The 21,255-nt window shown below is 45.3% G+C and overlaps 1 protein-coding gene across 6 annotated transcripts in view; it reads left to right on the forward strand.

The window, feature by feature from the left end:
• The window catches only part of kiaa1549lb (KIAA1549-like b), a 238,712-nt gene that overhangs the window by 67,334 nt on the left and 150,123 nt on the right, over positions 1-21,255 (forward strand). For all 6 annotated transcript variants that reach the window (XR_015515017.1, XR_015515018.1, XR_015515019.1 and 3 more), the window contains exon 3: positions 19,168-19,653. Coding sequence is in view for 2 of the 6 variants with exons in the window: in XM_087293220.1 (XP_087149346.1) it covers positions 19,168-19,653 (486 nt within the window). In the remaining 4 variants the exon portion in view is untranslated. The remainder of the gene's footprint in view (positions 1-19,167; positions 19,654-21,255) is intronic.

Here is a 21,255-nt window from a genome sequence, read left to right on the forward strand (position 1 = left end):
CCAACGCCCCCGATGAGGGGATAGTCAAGCAAGCGTGACGCACCCACATCATGGGAGGCGCGGTCCTCCAACGTGTCCCTGGCCCTAATTTATCCTACTTCAACAGAAGTCTTACGGATTTAGATATATTTTTTGGGAAGTCGTGAGCATCTAGATAATTCTAGGAAAATACGACAGTACGTTGGGAAGCGGGCAATCCCAATAGGGAGGACGCTGCGGAGGCCATCCGTTACCCAAGGGGGGATAGATGGCAGGATTTACATATGGACTAGCCCTAAAAAGGGGAGTACGCATAGCAAAAGAGTGGTTAGCGGAGAGGGAAGACACGGGTCCGCCCAGGGGGGGGACTTAACCGTGGCGGAATAAGCATATGGGATCACTTAGTAGGGATCTCGCATAGCAGGCACCTATACCCAAAACGCGGGCTGACCAGCGGGCAGACCTACAACGTAGTGGGCCAGCAAGTGACTCCTCCGCTGAGTCAGTGCTGGGGGCCACGGAGGAATCTGCAGGGCTCACCTGACGGGGAACTTTACTGACAGATAAAAGGGCGCACGTATCTCCGTGTTAGGGAAAATGGCGCAGCAAGCGTGTCTCAACACTCTACCGAGTTGTCTCCTCAATCACCAAAGGGTTACCTAATACCCTTGAGGAAACCGGTTCCACTCGCAGATTGTAAAACCTTGCAAATGTGTTGGGTGTCGCCCAGCCCGCAGCTCTACAGATGTCTGTTAGAGAGGCGCCGCGTGCACGCGCCCAGGAGGATGCAACGCTCCGAGTGGAGTGTGCACGCACTCCCGGGGGACACGGCTGACCTCGACTCGAATAAGCGAGTGAAATGGCATCCACAATCCAGTGGGATAATCTTTGTTTCGATACGGCACTTCCCTGCTGCCGACTGCCATAACAGACAAAGAGCTGCTCAGATGATCTAAAATTCTGAGTACGGTCCACATAAATGCGCAGAGCGCGAACTGGACAAAGTAAAGAAAGGGCTGGGTCTGCCTCCTCCGGGGGCAGCACTTGCAGGTTCACTACCTGATCTCTAAAGGGGGTGGTAGGAACCTTGGGCACATAACCCGGGCGGGGTCTCAGGATGAAGTGAGAGTAATCCGGCCCGAATTCCAGGCACGATTCACTGACCGAAAATGCCTCCAGGTCCCCGACCCTCTTGATGGAGGCCAACGCAACCATCAGAGCTGTCTTCAGGGACAGAAATCTTAGAGATACTGATTCGAGAACGAGGGCGATACTGATTTGAGAACGAGGGCGAGATCCCAAGAGGGCATGAGAGGGGGGCGAGATGGATTGATTCGACTAGCACCCCTAAGGAACCGGATGATGAGGTTATGCTTTCCCACGGTGCCGCCAGCTACCGCGTTATGATAAGCGGAGATGGCGGCCACGTAAACCTTGAGAGTGGAGGGCGACAGCCTGCTGTCCAACTTCTCTTGAAGGAAAGAGAGCACAACACTAATCTGGCAGTTTCGGGGGTCTTCTAGTGAGAGACGCACCATTCAGTGAATAGACTCCACTTCAGGGCGTAGGCGCGCCTCGTGGAGGGGGCTCTAGCCTGAGTGATGGTATTAACCACCACAGTCGGTAGGTTACCTAAGTCTTCCTCGCGTCTAAGGACCACACGTGGAGGTTCCAAAGATCGGGGTGAGGGTGCCAGATGGTGCCCTGTCCCTGAGAGAGTAGGTCCTCTCTCAAAGGGATCCGCCAGGGGAGGGCCGTCGTGAGGAGTGAGAGCTCTGATATCCAGGTCCGGTTGGGCCAAAGGGGCGCAACTAGCAGAACCTGTTCCTCGTCCTCCCTGACCTTGCACAGTAACTGCGCGAGCAAGCTCACTGGGGGAAACGCATACTTGCGCATGCCCCGAGGCCAGCTGTGGGCCAGTGCATCCGTGCCGAGAGAGCCCTCGGTCAGGGAAAAAAACAACTGGCAATGAGCGTTCTCGGGGGAAGCAAACAGATCGATCTGGGCCTCCCCGAATCGCGCCCATATCAGCTGAACAGACTCGGGGTGGAGTCTCCATTCTCCAGGGCGTAACAGCTGTTGTGAGAGTGCATCGGCTGCACGATTGAGCGTGCTTGGAACGTGAATGGCGCGCAGCGATTTTAGCCGCGGGTGACTCCAGAGGAGCAGACGAGGGGTCGTTCCAAGGGCTGAGGGCGCGGCGACACAGCGCAGTAACAGAGACCACCGCGTGCCATGCGCGTCTTGGGACCTGATCGTGAAGCCAGTGCTGGAGTGGTCTCATATGGAGCAATCCGAGCGGCGTGACGGCGGCTGCGGATGCCATATGCCCCAGGAGCCTCTGACAGAACTTTAGTGGGACCACTAGTTTGCTGTCGAGCTCCCTCAGACAGTTCAGCAACAGGCGAGCGCGTTCCTGGGAGAGGTGCGCTACCATGGTGATCGAGTCCAGCTCCATCCCGAGAAAAGAGATCCTCTGCACGGGGGCAAATTTGCTCTTTTCTCGGTTGACCTGAAGCCCCAGTAGGCGGAGATGCCGAAGCACCTTGTCCCTGTTCACAATCAATTGCTCCCGCGAGTGGGCTAAAATCAGCCAGTCGTCGAGATAACTGAGTATGCGGATGCCCACGAGCCGAAGGGGCGCTAAGGCACCCTCCGAGTTTGGTGAAGACCCGCGGAGACAGAGAGAGCCCGAAGGGGAGGACCTTGTACTGCCACGCTCGACCCTCGAACGCAAACCGCAGAAATTGGCGGTGGCGTGGAAGAATGGAGACATGGAAATATGCGTCCTTCAGGTCTATGGCTGCAAACCAATCCCGAGGACGAACGCATTGGAGAATGCGCCTCTGCATGAGCATTCTGAATGGCAGCTTGTGCAGACAGCGGTTCAAAACGCGCAGATCTAGGATTGGTCGTGACCCACGACCAATCCCACCCAGCCCGGGAAAGTACGGCTAACATGTCCGCTTCAGGATCCGATTTGACGGCGCTCACCTGCCCGGAGGGGGCGAGCGGGTCCGGATCTTTGTCGGACAGTGAAAGCCCACCCTTCGATGCCGCGGAGGACATTTGATCTCCGGTGTCAGCGAGTGTGAGAGCTACCATCTGGTTAGACGGATCACTCACACTACCCGAAGCTTGGATGGAGCGCCGTGAGGAGCGAGAGGTCTGCGAGCCCGTGGGCGGCGGATTATCTCCCACTGGAACCCTCAGATCAGCCCGAGCGCCCGCTGCTTTTTTAGAACAGGAGGCAACTGGGGTGGCTCGCTCTCTTGCGAAAGTTAGCCGCTATCTTAGCTGTGCAACGGTCATGGCATCGCAATGACGACATGAACCGCCCGCGAGCAAGCTTGCGCTGCCGACTCATTTCATTCATTGGCCCGTTCAATACTCTCCAGACAAGCGGCTTCTGACTTGAATCCTCCCATTCGTGGATTCAATCAATCCACTCTATGGCACTGAAGTTCCCCAACCGAAGGGGAACTATGACTTTTGCTTCAACAAACTTGACTGAAGAATCTTGGGTCCGAGTGGGTCTTGATGATTCAACAGATGATGTGCCACTTTTACCACATGATCAACTAGAAGTTATTATTCGTTGCTCTTACAATTGGGATTGACGACAAAACTTATGTCAGGTTGTGTGTATATATACTAGACCCCGTAGTTTTGCGCAATTCCGCAATCACTGAATCCAACGAGAAATCAACAAAAAGTCTCAAATTTTTGCAATCCTGCAAAATTCTTAATCGAATGCAATAAAATCGCAAATAAATGGAAATAATCTCTTAAAACATCCAATTCCAAACCATATAATCAAATTATATTTTATTCAGTTTTGTTTTACGTGATTTATATGCAGCGCACGTGATGTATTTGAGTGTCTCTCAAAAAATGACATCTCACCTGCGCCCTCACAGTCATTACATTACATGGAGGGGTAAATTGTTTTGCAGCTTGTGCAGTAAGCAGATGCAGATGAAGCACGGGTGATTTATATGTATATATATATATATATATATATATATATATATATATATATATATATATATATACACACACACACACATACACACACACACACACACACAGTTAAAGTCAGAATTATTAGCCACCTTCGAAATTTTTTCTTCTTTTTCAAAATTTTCCAAATGACGTTTAACAGAGAAAGGAAATTTTCGCAGTATGTCTGATAATATTTTTTTTTTCTTCTGAAGAAAGTCTTATTTGTTTTATTTTGGCTAGAATAAAAGCAGTTTTAATTTTTTTAAACACCATTTTAGGGATAAAATTACTAGCCCCTTTAATCTATATTTTTTCTCGATAGTCTACAGAACCATCATTACACAATGACTTGTCTAATTACCCTAACCTGACTAGTTAACTTAATTAACCTAGTTAAGCCTTTAAATGTCACTTTAAGCTGTATAGAAGTGTCTTGATAAATGTCTAGTAAAATTTTATTTATTGTCATTATAGCAAAGATAAAATAAATCAGTTATTAGAGATGAGTTATTAAAACTGTTATGTTTAAAAATGTGTTAAAAAAATCTTCTCTCCGTTAAAAAGAAATTGGGGAAAACATAAACAAGCGGTCTAATAATTCAGGGGAGCTAATAATATACATGATAACACAGTAGGCTTTAATATAACAAATATATTTATTTCTGCATTTAACTGGTGTTCTTAAATAATCGCTATTTCTGCAGGTATTCAACCTGAAGAACATCAATGATGTATTTGCTGAGAATTTTTTATTTAGTGACCAAAACAAAGCTACCTGGAAATGCACTTAGATAAGAGACTGATGGTGAAACTGATCAGTTTGCTGAAGAAATATCACATATTCCCAGTAGAGCTGACTCCTGGCTCAAAGATCCAGAATGGACAGTCTGTCAAGAAAACAGAGGGAAAGTGAGGTCTCTGAACACTCGAGACATTTATACTGCATTTTATATCAAATCCCAGATCAGAGATTGCTCCCTTTTTTCTAGTGACTAGGCACTGTGCCAGCGACAATGCGGTGACTAGGCACTTTGATCAGACTGAGTCATTCTCTTCAGAATACCTCACAGAAGAGAGTTACATAAGGTCTACCGCTTCAGTAGGTGACCGAGAGTTGGGCTTCATGGATAGCATTGATGCATAAATATGAAAACTGTTCAGTTAAAGTTGAAAATGAGCTTGTTGCCATATTTATTGAGGCGAGCAATGTCTTTGATGATGAATGTTGTAAAACTATTAATGCACTGTAAATTAGTAAACTGAAAATGTATGAACAGCATAATGTTAGATTATTTTTTTAACGAGATTGCTGTTAATATTAAGACTAGAACTATAAATGCAGGATATATAGCTGTTTTTATACTTTATAATTGAATAGCTTTGTTTTTCAAAGTTGTTTATTGATACTACCATGACTTTTCATAAATGTGTATATTTCAGACTAACATTGTTATTTTATTAAAATTTACAAAACAAAAGATTTCTGAATATCTTTAATGGTTGTAATAATCAAGTTGACAGCATGCAGTTTAGAATCCACTCATTTTTTTCTGTGTCTTTGAATATGCATATATCTGTTGCCTAGCAACTTTCTACTAACTAAAACACCCAAAGAGCATCTGAAATGTCCTACTACTTGAGTACATTTGAATTTGAATTTACTTCACAACTGTTAGAGAAGTACATTCCTAAAGTATGAATGTGATTATGAATGGAATTCAGATGTAGTTCATCAGCCATTTGTCATTATAACTTGACCTGCATTATGATCCGCATCAGTTTCTCTCCCATTCATGAATTCTCTAGCGTGGCATCTTGGGATGGCATATCATCCATTGGATGCATACTTCAGAATCTAGCTAGAAGTAGTAGGTCATCCAGGTACTTCTCGCATACTGTTTTTCGAATTCTATGAATTCGGACATGCAACTCTGCTTGCATACATTTTTTTAATGTACTATATAATATAGAAATATGCAATTTTAGATGCAGCCACTATTTTCTGATAGCAAAAACATACTTCAAATAATATCTTTTACATTTTCAAAACATTTTATTGCTTTTCCACTTGCTGGTATTAGCTCATTTCAATAATCGAATTTTGAAGATTCAAATCACTTGATTTCACTGAATCGGATTAAAAGCTTCACACTTTCTCTACCATTTGTCCGGCAAATAGAAGACATTGTATTTACCAATCTTGTTTATATTATTTCCAGCTTTTTATACTGTTTCCATTATTTCCAACACAGTATTGGGTTAACTAAGGTAACAGAATCTACAGCTCAAGGCAATGACTTAGAAGCATGTAAACATGAACACAGTTCTTATAAATGAAAACAAAGAATTATTGAAATACACTACATGAAACTAACTATTAACTATATAATAAACAAACAAACACAAACACCCATTCACACATACACACAGAGGCAGTTGAGAGGAAGAAAAATGTGTTGACAACCGTCCTAAATGAATTCTACTACTTATTACTAAATCTTAGAATCACACCTAAGAAACCACAAAAGCAGAGATTTGGCTTATCTTTAACTGCTTAAGATCAATCAGATCAGCAACATTTGTTTGTGTTACTTGCGCTTTCCTGGAAGATTTTAGTTTCCCTTGCCGGCTGGCCATGGGGAAACACAGCAATCCTGATTGGTTGGTGATTCATCTTCAGTGATGTCTTTGCAATTCACTCGTTCTTGAGTGAAGGTTGTCCTGGGTTACCAGTGTAACGGCCTCTGCTGAGTGTTGGTTTGTGGAAGTTCTTGTGGTTTTGGCTGTCCTGAGAATTTAAGAGGTTACATGGAAAGTTTGTGGTGACCCAATTGCGTGGCGGTGCAGTATCCGAGCAAGCGAGAGGGGGCAGAGTCACTTCAAGTGTTTGTCTTTCATTCATATGCATTAAACCCAGAGATCTTTTGTCTCTAAGAAAGTGTGCGTTAAACTGGATGTCCCACATGGTAGGCACATGACCCGGAAGTCATGAAAAAGACTCTAGTGAAGCAGTTAGTTAGGTTTTCTGTTGAAAGGCTTGTAAAGCACCATTGTTAGGTCAATAAATCATTCACACAATTTGGTAAAGGGTCCCCAGAACCTCTGCGGACAAAGTATTGGTGAGACAATGTGGCGCTTGACCGAGATTTCATATTCGGACTGGTTTTGATCCTGCAATAAGCCAGGGCGTTCCTTCACCAGACAAAATGAGGTATACACACCTTTATACACACCGGTATACAGACGTTCACAAATCCTACGTTCCTTCACCAGAACGTATTCACAAATGGTCTGGTTCAGTAACTAGTACACAAGTACAGGCTATATTACAAAACAAATAAAAAAATAACAATAAAATAAAATAAGGTAATGGCTTCATAAATTATGACAACTGACATTCAAATGTAGGTATGAATTGATGAATTTAAGTTCAGTAAAGTATTATGCCAACAGTCAGAATGAGGACTTTTATCTGGGCAGTAAAGAACAAGCATAATGACAATTAAGAATTGACTCAGGAGGCTTAGTTTATTAATAATAAAAAAAAGTTTACCATTTCTCTACATGCAGTTGGGAAAGGGCGGAAAACAACAACCTTAAATACAAAGCGCTACGGGATGCATGTCTTCTGTGCACCAAAGGGTTCTAAAATCTGGGACAAGCAGATAAGGCCCTGAATTTGGTGCATAAGGTGCAGAACAATGCGGAAAAAAAATGCAATGAAGGTACCTTGAAGTAAATGTCTGCTTGTTGGAGTTTAGCCTTTTTGCAAATGTCTCTGCAAGATGTCTTCCAGGGGGATGTTCTGTTTGAGTAATTAATTTTTTTTCAATGCATGGATGAAGGGACACCAGTAGGTAGTTTTTTTTTTATAGATCTGGATTAGAGCAAGTCTCTTAAGCAAAGTGGTTATCTGAGCCTACTTAAATACTGTAGGAAAGGAACCAAAAAGAGATGTGTTGATATAAAGTGAATGCAGGTATAAATCGAGGGCAAATGGATTAATGAAGATAAAATTAGATGTAATCAAATGGTAGACATTAAGTTAATTGAAAACGTCTGACTGCTAATTGGAGAGAGGACGGAAAGACGCTTTTCCCTTTTGTAGTGTGGAGAATTAAAAAAACACTGAATGTAGAAAATAATCAATAGTTTGAGAGGATAAGGGTGTTTTCACACCTGCCTTAGGCCCCGTTTACACTAATGCGTTTTAGTTTGAAAACGCATAAGTTTTGCTACGGTTACGCCATCCGTCCACACTATTCCGGAGTTTTTGAGCACCATAAACGGAGCGTTTTGAAAATGCTGAAGAGGCCATGTTCATCCTAAAACGCTGCTGCTCCGTCTCAGTGTGGATGGAGGAAAACGAAGACATCTGAAAATGGAGGCGGGGCTGCCAACATTCGCCTCTATGATTTGGGCTTTTCCTCAATATTAAGTAGACTACACACAGTTTAAGTTCCCCTTCGGGGGGAACTTCAGCACTATAAGTGGATTTGATTTGTAAAATCCACGCATTGGGAGGATTCGGATCAGAAGCCGCTTGTCTGGAGAGTATTGAACGGGCCAATGAATGAAATTAATTGGCAGCGTAAGCTTGCGCAGGTGTGCGACATCTGCAATTATCTCAGAATATAAGCACACCTGAAGCCAGCAGACGCCATCCTTTTCGCTTCAGATCCTTTCTGAGTGAGTCGATGAGGGTTCCTCTTGCTGATCAGCACTTCAGAGCGAACGAGTGTGTCTCCCGGTCCAGAGTGGGTCTTCGCGATGGCAGACGGTCGAGCTGGGTTACTCCCTTGCCTGCGGTTCTTTGGGTCCGGTCCTCCAGAGCGGTGCGTATAGTTGCAACTTTCCTAAAAGAGCAACACAGTCGTGCAGCACGTCCTTTTCAGGATGGCGCTCTGACTGTGCGTTTCTGGATGCGGGGGTTTCCTGTCTCCGGATGATGGACACGATCACTGCATTGCATGTTTGGGGGTCCAGCATGTTAATGCGGTGCTCGCGGGCGGTTCATGTCGTCATTGCGATGCCATGACCGTTGCACAGCTAAGATCGCGGCTAACTTTCGCAAGAGAGCGAGCCACCCCAGTTGCCTCCTGTTCTAAAAAAGCAGCGGGCGCTCGGGCAGATCTGAGGGTTTCAGCGGGAGCTAATCCGCCGCCCACGGGCTCGCGGACCTCTCGCTCCTCACGGCACTCCATCCAAGCTTCGGGTGGTGAGAGTGATCCGTCTAACCAGATGGTAGCTCTCACACTCGCTGACACCGGAGATCAGATGTCCTCCGCGGCATCGGAGGGTGGGCTTTCACTGTCCGACGAAGATCCGGACCCGCTCGCCCCCTCCGGGCAGGTGAGCGCTGTCAAATCGGATCCTGAAGCGGACATGTTAGCCGTGCTTTCCCGGGCTGCTTCGGCCGTGGGGTTGGAGATGGTTTATCCCCCAGCTCCGCGGCCGGACCGACTAGATGGGTGCTACGTAGAGGACCAGAAGGCGAAGCCTTCGAAGCCTCTCGTCCCCTTCTTCCCGGAAGTGCACAGTAGGCTCACGCAGTCCTGGAGGGCACCTTTCTCTGCCCGTGCTGCGAGTGCCTCCGCCCTCACCGCCCTTGACGGCGGAGCTGCCAGGGGGTATGAGGCGATCCCGTCAGTGGAGCGCGCTATCGCGGTCAATCTTTGTCCGCGCGGCGCCTCTACGTGGCGGGGTTTGCCCCGCCTCCCGTCCAAAGCCTGTAGGTTGTCTGCCTCCCTCGGAGCCAGAGCTTATAAGGCTGCGGGCCAGGCTGCTTCTGCTTTGCACGCGATGGCCACCTACCAGCGCTACCAAGCGCAGGCGCTGGCCGAGCTGCACGAGGGCGGGTCCAACCCAAGCTTATTACATGAGCTGCGCACCGCGACCGACTATGCTCTTCGGACTACTAAGTCCGCCGCGTGTGCACTGGGGAGGACGATGTCCACACTTGTGGTTCAGGAGCGCCACCTCTGGCTAAACCTGGCCGATATGCGCGACGTTGACAAAGTTCGCTTTCTTGACTCGCCCATATCCCAGGCTGGCCTGTTCGGCGACACCGTCGGTGAATTCACCCAGGAATTCAAGGCGGTGAAAGAGCAGTCGGATGCGATGGGCAATGTCATCTATCGGCGTGGCCGTAAGCCCCCTCCGCCCGCCGAGCCATCCACCTCCGCTGTTCCTCGCCGAGGGCGCCCGCCAACGAGTGCTGCCCCGCCCCCGCCTGCGCCTCCGGCCAAGCGGGCGCGGCGTTCACCTCGAAAGCAGGCAGCCCCTCCTGCCCAGGGCGCCGTTAAGTCCGGTAAACGGACCGCGAAGCGTCCCTGAGACAGGCCATCCGGAGAAGAGGAAACTTGCTCTTTCCCCGCTGGAGGGCGGGGCCCCGATAACAACGGTACTTTTCAGTGCCACCAAAACATCAGTAAAAGAGCACTTTTTCCCTTCCCCGGATGTGACTGCACGAGTTCTGCCAGTCCGGGACGCGCTGCCTTCCGGCTCGCAGACTCTACGTGCTTCGCCAGTGGCTCACGAGCGCTGGGGGGACGGTCTCCCTTCCCTCAGCCCTCCAGCCCCCTCTCCGGAGTCAGGGTGCGGAGCCAGAGCGAATCGCTCTCCTCCAGCTCTTCCGCGGGACCCTCGTGCTTCCCGGATCAGCACACCCACTCCGCGCTGCCCCACCGCTGGTACGTCAGCGATTGTAGCGATGACTCCATTAGCGAGGGCTCTGCCTGCCTGGTTAGCGCGGGCCAGCCCCTCGCGGTGGCTCATACGCACAATCAGACTCGGTTACGCGATTCAGTTCGCGAAACGGCCCCCCAAGTTTACGGGCGTGTATTTCTCCAGGGTCAACCCCCTGTCCGCCCCTGTCTTGCGAGAGGAGATTGCTGCCCTCCTGGCGAAGGGTGCAATCGAGCCGGTTCCTCCAGCCGAGATGGAGAGTGGGTTTTACAGCCCATACTTCATCGTACCCGAAAAGAGCGGTGGGTCACGGCCAATCCTAGATCTGCGCGTTTTGAACCGCTGTCTGCACAGGCTGCCGTTCAGAATGCTCACGCAGAGGCGCATTCTCCAATGCGTTCGTCCTCGGGATTGGTTTGCAGCCATAGACCTGAAGGACGCGTATTTCCATGTCTCCATTCTTCCACGCCACCGCCAATTTCTGCGGTTTGCGTTCGAGGGTCGAGCGTGGCAGTACAAGGTCCTCCCCTTCGGGCTCTCTCTGTCTCCGCGGGTCTTCACCAAACTCGCGGAGGGTGCCCTAGCGCCCCTTCGGCTCGCGGGCATTCACATACTCAATTATCTCGAGAACTGGCTGATTTTAGCCCACTCGCGGGAGCAATTGATTATGCACAGGGACAAGGTGCTTCGGCATCTCCGCCTACTGGGGCTTCAGGTCAACCGAGAAAAGAGCAAACTCGCCCCCGTGCAGAGGATTTCTTTTCTCGGGATGGAGCTGGACTCGATCACCATGGTAGCGCACCTCTCCGAGGAACGCGCTCGCCTGTTGCTGAACTGTCTGAGGGAGCTCGACAGCAAACTAGTGGTCCCACTGAAGTTCTTTCAGAGGCTCCTGGGGCATATGGCATCCGCAGCCGCCGTCATGCCGCTCGGGTTGCTCCATATGAGACCACTTCAGCACTGGCTTCACGATCGGGTCCCCAGACGCGCATGGCACGCGGGCACACACCGGGTCTCGGTTACTGCGCTGTGTCGCCGCGCCCTCAGCCCTTGGAACGACCCCTCGTTCCTACAGGCCGGTGTGCCTCTAGGACAGGCGTCCAGCCATGTTGTTGTTTCAACAGACGCTTCCAACACGGGTTGGGAGGCCGTGTGTCGCGGGCATGCGGCTGCGGGCCTCTGGAAGGGTGCCCAGCTGCATTGGCATATCAATCGCCAAGAGCTGTTGGCAGTGTTCCTCGCTCTCCACCGCTTTTTACCGGTGCTGGAGCGGCAACACGTGCTGGTCAGGACGGACAGCATGGCGGCGGCGGCGTATATCACCCGCATGGGGGGTATGCGCTCTCGCCGCATGTCTCAGCTCGCCCGCCGTCTGCTCCTCTGGAGTCACCCGCGGCTGAAATCGCTGCGCGCCATTCACGTCCCAGGCACGCTCAATCGTGCAGCCGATGCGCTCTCACGACAGCTGTTACGCCCTGGAGAATGGAGACTCCACCCCGAGTCTGTTCAGCTGATATGGGCGCGATTCGGGGAGGCCCAGATCGATCTGTTTGCTTCCCCCGAGAACGCTCACTGCCAGTTGTTTTTTTCCCTGACCGAGGGCTCTCTCGGCACGGATGCACAGGCCCACAGCTGGCCTCGGGGCATGCGCAAGTATGCGTTTCCCCCAGTGAGCCTGCTCGCGCAGTTTCTGTGCAAGGTCAGGGAGGACGAGGAACAGGTTCTGCTAGTTGCGCCCCTTTGGCCCAACCGGACCTGGATATCAGAGCTCTCACTCCTCGCGACGGTCCTCCCCTGGTGGATCCCTTTGAGAGAGGACCTACTCTCTCAGGGACAGGGCACCATCTGGCACCCTCGCCCCGATCTTTGGAACCTCCACGTGTGGTCCCTAGACGCGAGGAAGACTTAGGTAACCTACCGACTGCGGTGGTTAATACCATCACTCAGGCTAGAGCCCCCTCCACGAGGCGCGCCTACGCCCTGAAGTGGAGTCTATTCACTGAATGGTGCGTCTCTCGCAGAGAAGACCCCCGAAATTGCCAGATTAGTGTTGTGCTCTCTTTCCTTCAAGAGAAGTTGGACAGCAGGCTGTCGCCCTCCACTCTCAAGGTTTACGTGGCCGCCATCTCCGCTTATCATAGCGCGGTAGCTGGCGGCACCGTGGGAAAGCATAACCTGGTCATCCAGTTCCTTAGGGGTGCTAGGCGAATTAATCCATCTCGCCCCCCTCTCATGCCCTCTTGGGATCTCGCCCTCGTTCTCACGAGTCTGCGATCCGATCCCTTTGAGCCACTCGAATCAGTATCTCTAAGATTTCTGTCCCTGAAGACAGCTCTGCTGGTTGCGTTGGCCTCCATCAAGAGGGTCGGGGACCTGGAGGCATTTTCGGTCAGTGACTCGTGCCTGGAATTCGGGCCGGATTACTCTCACGTCATCCTGAGACCCCGCCCCGGTTATGTGCCCAAGGTTCCTACCACCCCCTTTAGAGATCAGGTAGTGAACCTGCAAGCGCTGCCCCCGGAGCAGGCAGACCCAGCCCTTTCTTTACTTTGTCCAGTTCGCGCTCTGCGCATTTATGTGGACCGTACTCAGAATTTTAGATCATCTGAGCAGCTCTTTGTCTGTTATGGCGGTCGGCAGCAGGGAAGTGCCGTATCGAAACAAAGATTATCCCACTGGATTGTGGATGCCATTTCACTCGCTTATTCGAGTCGAGGTCAGCCGTGTCCCCCGGGAGTTCGTGCACACTCCACTCGGAGCGTTGCATCCTCTTGGGCGCGTGCACGCGGCGCCTCTCTAACAGACATCTGTAGAGCTGCGGGCTGGGCGACACCCAACACATTTGCAAGGTTTTACAATCTGCGAGTGGAGCCGGTTTCCTCAAGGGTATTAGGTAACCCTTTGGTGATTGAGGAGACAACTCGGTAGGGTGTTGAAACACGCTTGCTGCGCCATTCTCCCTAACACGGAGGTACGTGCGCCTTTTTTATCTGTCAGTAAAGTTCCCCGTCAGGTGAGCCCTGCAGATTCCTCCGTGGCCCCCAGCACTGACTCAGCGGAGGAGTCACTTGCTGGCCCACTACGTTGTAGGTCTGCCCGCTGGTCAGCCCGCGTTTTGGGTATAGGTGCCTGCTATGCGTGATCCCCACTAGGCGATCCCATATGCTTATTCCGCCACGGTTAAGTCCCCCCCCTGGGCGGACCCGTGTCTTCCCTCTCCGCTAACCACTCTTTTGCTATGCGTACTCCCCCTTTTTAGGGCTAGTCCATATGTAAATTCTGCCATCTATCCCCCCCTTGGGTAACGGATGGCCTCCGCAGCGTCCTCCCTATCGGGATTGCACGCTTCCCAACGTACTGTCGTATTTCCTAGAATTATCTAGATGCTCACGACTTCCCAAAAAATATATCTAAATCCGTAAAACTTCTGTTGAAGTAGGATAAATTAGGGCCAGGGACACGTTGGAGGACCGCGCCCCCCATGATGTGGGTGCGTCACGCTTGCTTGACTATCTCCTCATCGGGGGTGTTGGTAAGGTGCAGTCATTATGGCGCTTTCAATGGGCTCCCAATGCGTGGATTTTACAAATCAAATCCACTTATAGTGCTGAAGTTCCCCCCGAAGGGGAACGTTCGAGGTTACTAAAGTAACCCTTCGTTCCCCGAGGAGGGGAACGGAAGCACTATACTCCGTCGCCATAATGACTGTCCCTTAGCTGTTTGAAAGTCTCTTCAGCTTAAAAGGATGGCGTCTGCTGGCTTCAGGTGTGCTTATATGCTGAGATAATTGCAGATGTCGCACACCTGCGCAAGCTTACGCTGCCAATTAATTTCATTCATTGGCCCGTTCAATACTCTGCAGACAAGCGGCTTCTGATCCGAATCCTCCCAATGCGTGGATTTTACAAATCAAATCCACTTATAGTGCTTCCGTTCCCCTCCTCGGGGAACGAAGGGTTACTTTAGTAACCTCGAACGTTCTGCATCCTCTCCTTTTAAGTTCAGACTCTGAAAGTTTAATTTGGAAAACACAGGTACATTTTCAAAGGGAACAGTGTACTGTATAACCTTATTCACATCATCCTGGCTACATTGTTTCACTTTCTTAACAATAAAATGAAAACATAAAGGAACTGCTATTTTCATTTTGATATTAACAACTTAACAGACAGCAGAAATGTTGAGGCGTTGTGCTGCTTATATGATCTTCATCTTCACTGTGTGGATATTTATAACAAAACAGAGACTATAGCATTACTGCCTCCTTTAATTTTCATTGAAAATATGAAACATACCCTCTCTTTTCCTGAATATCAGTTTTAATAATCAATAATAGACATTATAAAAGTATAACGTACAATAAGTTTATACATTATAGGAAATAAAGGCAAGCAATAACTCAATATACGGACTGTACGTGGTTAGATTAATTATTCATTTATCTCTGCGATCAGCCAAAACACATTACCCGAGAACAAGTAATAGATTCAAAAGACCAAAGTCGGGGAATATGTTGTTAGATATAGACAATAAGATGAATTAAATATCTCGTTTAACAAATATAGTGATATTAGATCCAGGAAGACATCCTTGATGAACACTCCGACTAGCACAGCTCTCATCTGTGTAGATAGGCTGCAGAACTTGCCAGAGTGTGTGGTCACGTGATGTGCGTTTTCAGCATTTTGGTGTAAAAAGAGAGCTGTTCAAAAACGCTGAGTGGAACGCTAGTTTTAAAATTAAAACGCACTAGTGTAAATGGGGCCTTAGATTGGTTGAATCCCACTAAAGTTTGTTTTCCTTCTTGGTGCGGTTCATTTTGGCAGGTGTAAATGTAGCAATGGCACTTGAATGCGCACCAAAAGCGGACCAAAAAAGCATACCTAGACCTCCTTAAAGAGGTGGTCTCAGTATACCTTCAAATGAACCCTGTGGTGGTTTGTTTGTGGTGAGAACATGATCTGAACTAATAAAGACTCAACCTCAAAAAGTACTGCACCTTTTTGGATTATTCCAGCTGCTGTAGTCCAATGCGCTGTCCCATCTTATGGGGAGTGGAGGAAAGTATTTGTTGACAGTGCTTTACCAACAATTTTAAACAGAGAGAGAGAGTGAGAGAGAGTGGGATAAACATTACCTGTTGGATCATTGGTAATACTTCTGAAAGATGACCATTTCCCAGTTTAGCTAAATTAATTCATGCCTCCTCCTGAAGGGACTTGCGATGCACCTTCACCGTTTCAATGCATTAAAACATTGTTTTCCAGCTGCAGTCGTGCTTTATTCTTGAAATGTATAGTTTGTCTAAAGTGATGCATACAAAATATGTACATAGTATACTATGACCTGGGATCCAATCAGCCAGTCCAGTCGTCTTACTGCAGTGCAGTGACTTTTTGTGTCTGCCTGTTTGTTTACTTGCAGGGATTCAATTGGCACTTGCTCCCACATTAATTTTGGCAAATCGAAAAGAAGTTTGGAAAACATGTTTAATAACATCTGGCCAATGAATGATGCAGATTTCGAACCAAAGCAATCAGCATGGTGTGAAAAGCACCCAAAAACAGCAGAAAAATGTTACAATGTACCATTGGTTGCTCTTGGTTTTGACCAAATAAACAGAACCACAGATGTGAAAACACTCTAAAAGATAAGAGAAGGGCAAAGGAGAGAGGGGAAATATATAAGAATTAATTTTGTTATGCAAGCATATTATTTTAGCTGTGGAGGCATTAGCAATGTGAGAAGGGACTGATACAACCTAAAGTCAATCAGATGTATATGTATTTTTCATTTTGATTTCATTTCATTTTGAGTTTAGAAGGATGCACATCAGTGTGGGCTGGCCTGCATAAAAGTGACCAAACCTTATCTGAATAACATGTCAAAGCTAGGGAAAGTGTGTCAGTAGCAAAAGATATGATGCAAAATTGAATTTTTTTGTAATAACTTTCAGGCAGTAGCATTTTGTACTTACTGTAAAATGATGAGTGTTTGCATTGATCCCGTGGGCCAGCCCCACCTGTGACCTACTCATAACTGCAGTTCTCCACAAAGGCCGTCAAGTGTTTTCCAGCCTCCGGCGCCTAGACTGCAGCTCTGCACAAGAAATTTGGCCAGAGGAAAAATGGCAGTGCTCAACTGAACCTAGTTTCTCTCGAGGGGTTTTTCCTTCACTTTTGTCAACTGGTGAAGTTTTTTCCTTGCCACTGTTGTTACTGCTCTTGCTTGGTTTGGGACTTGTGGAGCTGTGCATCGATGGATTTGCTCTTCAGTGTTTGGACTTTCAGCAGTGAAAATTAAAACACACTGAACTGAACTTCAACTCTGAAAACTGGACTGACACAGTTTCAATTTACAAGAACTTCTAAGTTAAGCTGCTTTGACACAATCTATATTGTAAAAGCACTATAGAAATAAAGATAAATTTAATGTAATAATTTGGAACAAAAGTTTGTTATGTTAAGAGATCATGTACAAGAGTAGCAGTGCTCTTCAACGAAATGACAGGATTAATGAAGGTAATTAATATGCCTAATATGGACGAATGCTGATTGAGTAAGGCTATTGATATGATCTTTAAAGAACAAGGTTTGATTAAAGATGACACTCAAACTGTCAATCTAATTCAGCAAAGGAGGAGAGCCATTGTCTAATGTCCCTGAGAAAATTTTTGACTTTTGTATTGTGTTTTTTGTGTCAGTGAGAAGAATTTCTGTTTTATTACTTTTGGGTTTAGGAAAGTTAACTGAAAATCAACTTTATAATCAGGGATGGGCAGAATTTATGATACAAGTATTTCAAATACGTATTTTAAACACAAAATAATATTTTATAATTTGTATTTGATAAGGTTTAGGAAAATGGCTTAGTATTTTGTATCAAAATATTTTAGTGTCTTGTATTTTTGAATTTTTAAAATACTGTAAAATACTTTGTAAGAAGTCTACATGATGACATCATGAAATGTAACCTTTGATTAATGCTTTCTCAGTTATTTGCCTAGGCTTGATATCAGAACATAACAGAAGAAGTTGATTATTGTTTGCGGTACACTGAAAAAAAAAAAAAAAAATTCAAAGATGATTCCTTGGATTTACTCGTTTTTTTATGTTAAGTGGTTGTAAACAATTTATTTGGGTTGAATTTAAACAAACAAATTGAGTAAAATTTTCTTACATTTAATTTGTTTGTTTTAATTTAACACAAATAGATTGTTTGCAATAGTTTTGCAAAAATCATTTTTTTTCAGTGTACGGATGGGATTTATGCATCACATAATGTATAAAGAAAGTAACATACAAATAGCAGGGGTAAATTCAGAAGCGGGTCAAAATCGGACAGGAAAATAACCAAAACAACATAAAGTCCTCCAGTGGTGATACCTACAGAAAAAAAAATGGCTGTTTCAAATGCCAGTAGCTTATCTGCAGGTGCTCTTTATCGTTTATTACAAACTTTGACATAATTAATCAGTATGAGACAAAAACTTAAATGATATTCCAGTCTACTAGTCAAAAACTCCCAATTGTTTTGAGATATCATGTTTTACATTGTGTTTTGAAGAGTACAATTGCAAAAAAATAAAATAAAAAAAAATGTGCAAATTGGTTATTTTTACAGTGAGTATTGAAAATGTTAAAAAATGTTGCCAATTTTCACAATCAAAAGATATAGTACTGGATTCCAACTCATTATCTGAATTAAAGAGATAGCCTTCAAGACAGTACTTTTTGTATGAAATTTGTACAACATTTTTACTAAAATCAAAGAGAAATAAATAAAACTTACATTTTTACTTATAAATAATGTAAGTTTTATGAAAAAATTTTACATAAGTTACATTTTTTATAAATACTTTATGTAGAGTAGATGTGAATAAACTGGAGAGAAGCTGATTTAAACTTGCTCAGAGCAAAGCTGTTATCAATCATTGTTTACTTTACTAAATCAGTTTAATGGTGAGGGCATTGATCCGATAGGTCTATTGATAGAAGGTTTGCGGAAAAAAAATGCAATCATGCTCCCTTGTAAAAGTATTTTGTAGTATTTTCAAAATACAGTGTTTTATTTAGATACTTGTTGTGACTGCTGTATTTTGTACTTAATTTTGATACACCTTAAATTGAGGTATGTTATTTTATTTTTAAATACATTTTGATGTATTTTAGACCATCCCTGTTTATAATATTTTCTAAAAAAAAAAAACAGTACCTGTAGGTAAGATATAAAAAAGAAATAAAAGAGGTCCCAAAACCGATCCCTGTGGAACACCAGAAACAACATGACTGGGCTTTAATTTAAACGGTACTACATAAGCTATACTACTCTATTATGTTCAACATTAGTTGACAAGAAATATTCACCACCTAATCATTATCCCCATTATCAGTGCCATCTCATTACAAGTTTTACAATCAACAAAATCCCTTCACATGACCATGTTTTCATTGTCCTCAGATTAGTCACTTTCTCACAAGTGTTTTGTTGTTTCAGAGTCTGAGTGGATATCTGAGCTGGTGGTGCCTGCGGCCACATCCAGAGTTGTAGAAACTCTCCATCAAGCCAATGATTCTGAGCAGAGAAACACAGCTCCGTCTAACAGATCTTCAGACACAGCTGTGGACTCCCAACAAGAACAGCCAGCCATTGCAGCCACTACTGTATCTCAACCTACAGGATTTACCAGCAATACTGTTACCACAACCAGCACCCCCTTTACCACAACCACAAAGCAGATTAGCACTACCCAATCGTCTGCTGCTAAACGACACTCCAAAACACACAGTGCAACTATCAGAACTACAACTACAACTACACTTCTGGGATTTCCAAAGACAACACCTAGAATCTGGTTTGCCTCCACCTCACAAAGCACCAAGCTGGATTCTTCAAGAAGCACTGCAGGTCCACCAAAAGTTGCTGCTACTGAGGCCACACTGATGAGGTGTAACATCACAGACAAGATGTGGATAAAAACAGGTTAGATAGTTTATGTCAAATAGTATCTTTGTCTTAAATAAACGGTCACAGGAAAATCTCTGTAGAGTTTATCAGTTTTGTAGTGAAAGCCAACTTGTTTGATTTCATCATTAGTGCTTAAAGCTGCTCTATGTAAGTTTTTGACTCTTCTATAACATTAAAATACCATAATATGTTTGGAGATATTTAAGAAATATGCTAAGTGAACATTCTTGTTTGTTTAAAAAGCAATGCAGAAATCAGATATTCTGCTTTGAAAATGCGCATTACGTGTCGAAGCGTCTGTCTTTGTTTTAGTCCGTTTAACCTGTCAAATGTCATTTTAGTTATTTTCAGCTCTCAAAGCATGCATCCGCAACCAAAATGTGACCTCCAGGGAACAGTAACAGCCTCCGAAATGAGTTGCAGATTCAGAGTTCCACATGAGGCGGTTATCGATTAGCAAATAACATAAAAATCACAAATGTAAACATTAAGTGAGCAAGTTACATTGTAACCCTGTCACAAGAATTGCAGTGATAAGCAATTGGGCTGTTTGCACCAGACACAACCCGATAGAAATTAAAACACAGCCATTCAGAAGCATAGAATGGTGCATTTACTGCTCTCCAACAAAATGGTAAGGTTTACAATCTAATTAATGCATATTAAACTTCTTATCATTATTAAATCCACATGCTGAATCACTGATATTTGATTTAAGTCACAGTTTTAAGATTTAATTTCAGACGGTTTATAATTTTTTTCAAGATTTGAGGTAAACTATCTGCTACTGCTTTTAGTAGAAAGACAATGTCCAGAATGACATTTAAACTCACTTTATTAGAAGTTAACACTGAATAAAGCACAGGAGGTGTACCTGAGGTGATCATCGTCATAATTTTCTGTTGTTCAGCTGCAAGAAGTAGAAGCTGTTTCTAAAATCTAAATTTCAAGTGTTGGTTAGGACAAATACTCAATTAATATTAATACAAATGCCACTGCATGCTGTTGCTTTTATTTAAAACATTATTTAAATCAGCCTTCATTTGTTTGTGTCATCAAACCTGCTCTTGCATGTGTTTTGAACCAGGAGTGCAATACCTAGTTCAATCACTGGGTGTCAAACTTACATGCTGCACCTTAAAAGTACAATAAACAAAGCAATGTTTATTTTGCTGGTGCACATTGTTGTTCTTTTGGTGAACAATTAATCTGTGCACGTTAGTGCACTGAAAAAAATGTTTTGGTATTCTCTAATCAAAGTTGATTAACCAATTGCTTCTGCGTTTGAAGTGGTGGTCTTTCTCTGTTATTGTCAGTTTGATGGCTTTGGGGAAAAAATCACAAAAAAAATAAAAGTCAACTTCCAGTTCAAACTTTAACAGGACTTTGCATAAATTGCCTATATATGTATGAACAGTCAATTGTCAATATTATACAGCGGTTTGTCTAAAGTTGTTGTGATTTTGAATAAAACAACATATTTTGATGGTCTTAGTCTAGTGATGGATTCAGGGGCAAGTTGTTTCTGTTTTAACTTTGATATTACCATCTTTTGACTTTAATTTGGATAATCTGGGATAGGGATGCTCAAAATAATCGATTAACCGTTAACCGAAA

The sequence above is a fragment of the Danio rerio genome, chromosome 18 (genome assembly GCF_052040795.2).
Source record: "Danio rerio strain M-AB ecotype USA chromosome 18, GRCz13ab, whole genome shotgun sequence".
NCBI classification, from domain to species: Eukaryota; Metazoa; Chordata; class Actinopteri; order Cypriniformes; family Danionidae; genus Danio; species Danio rerio.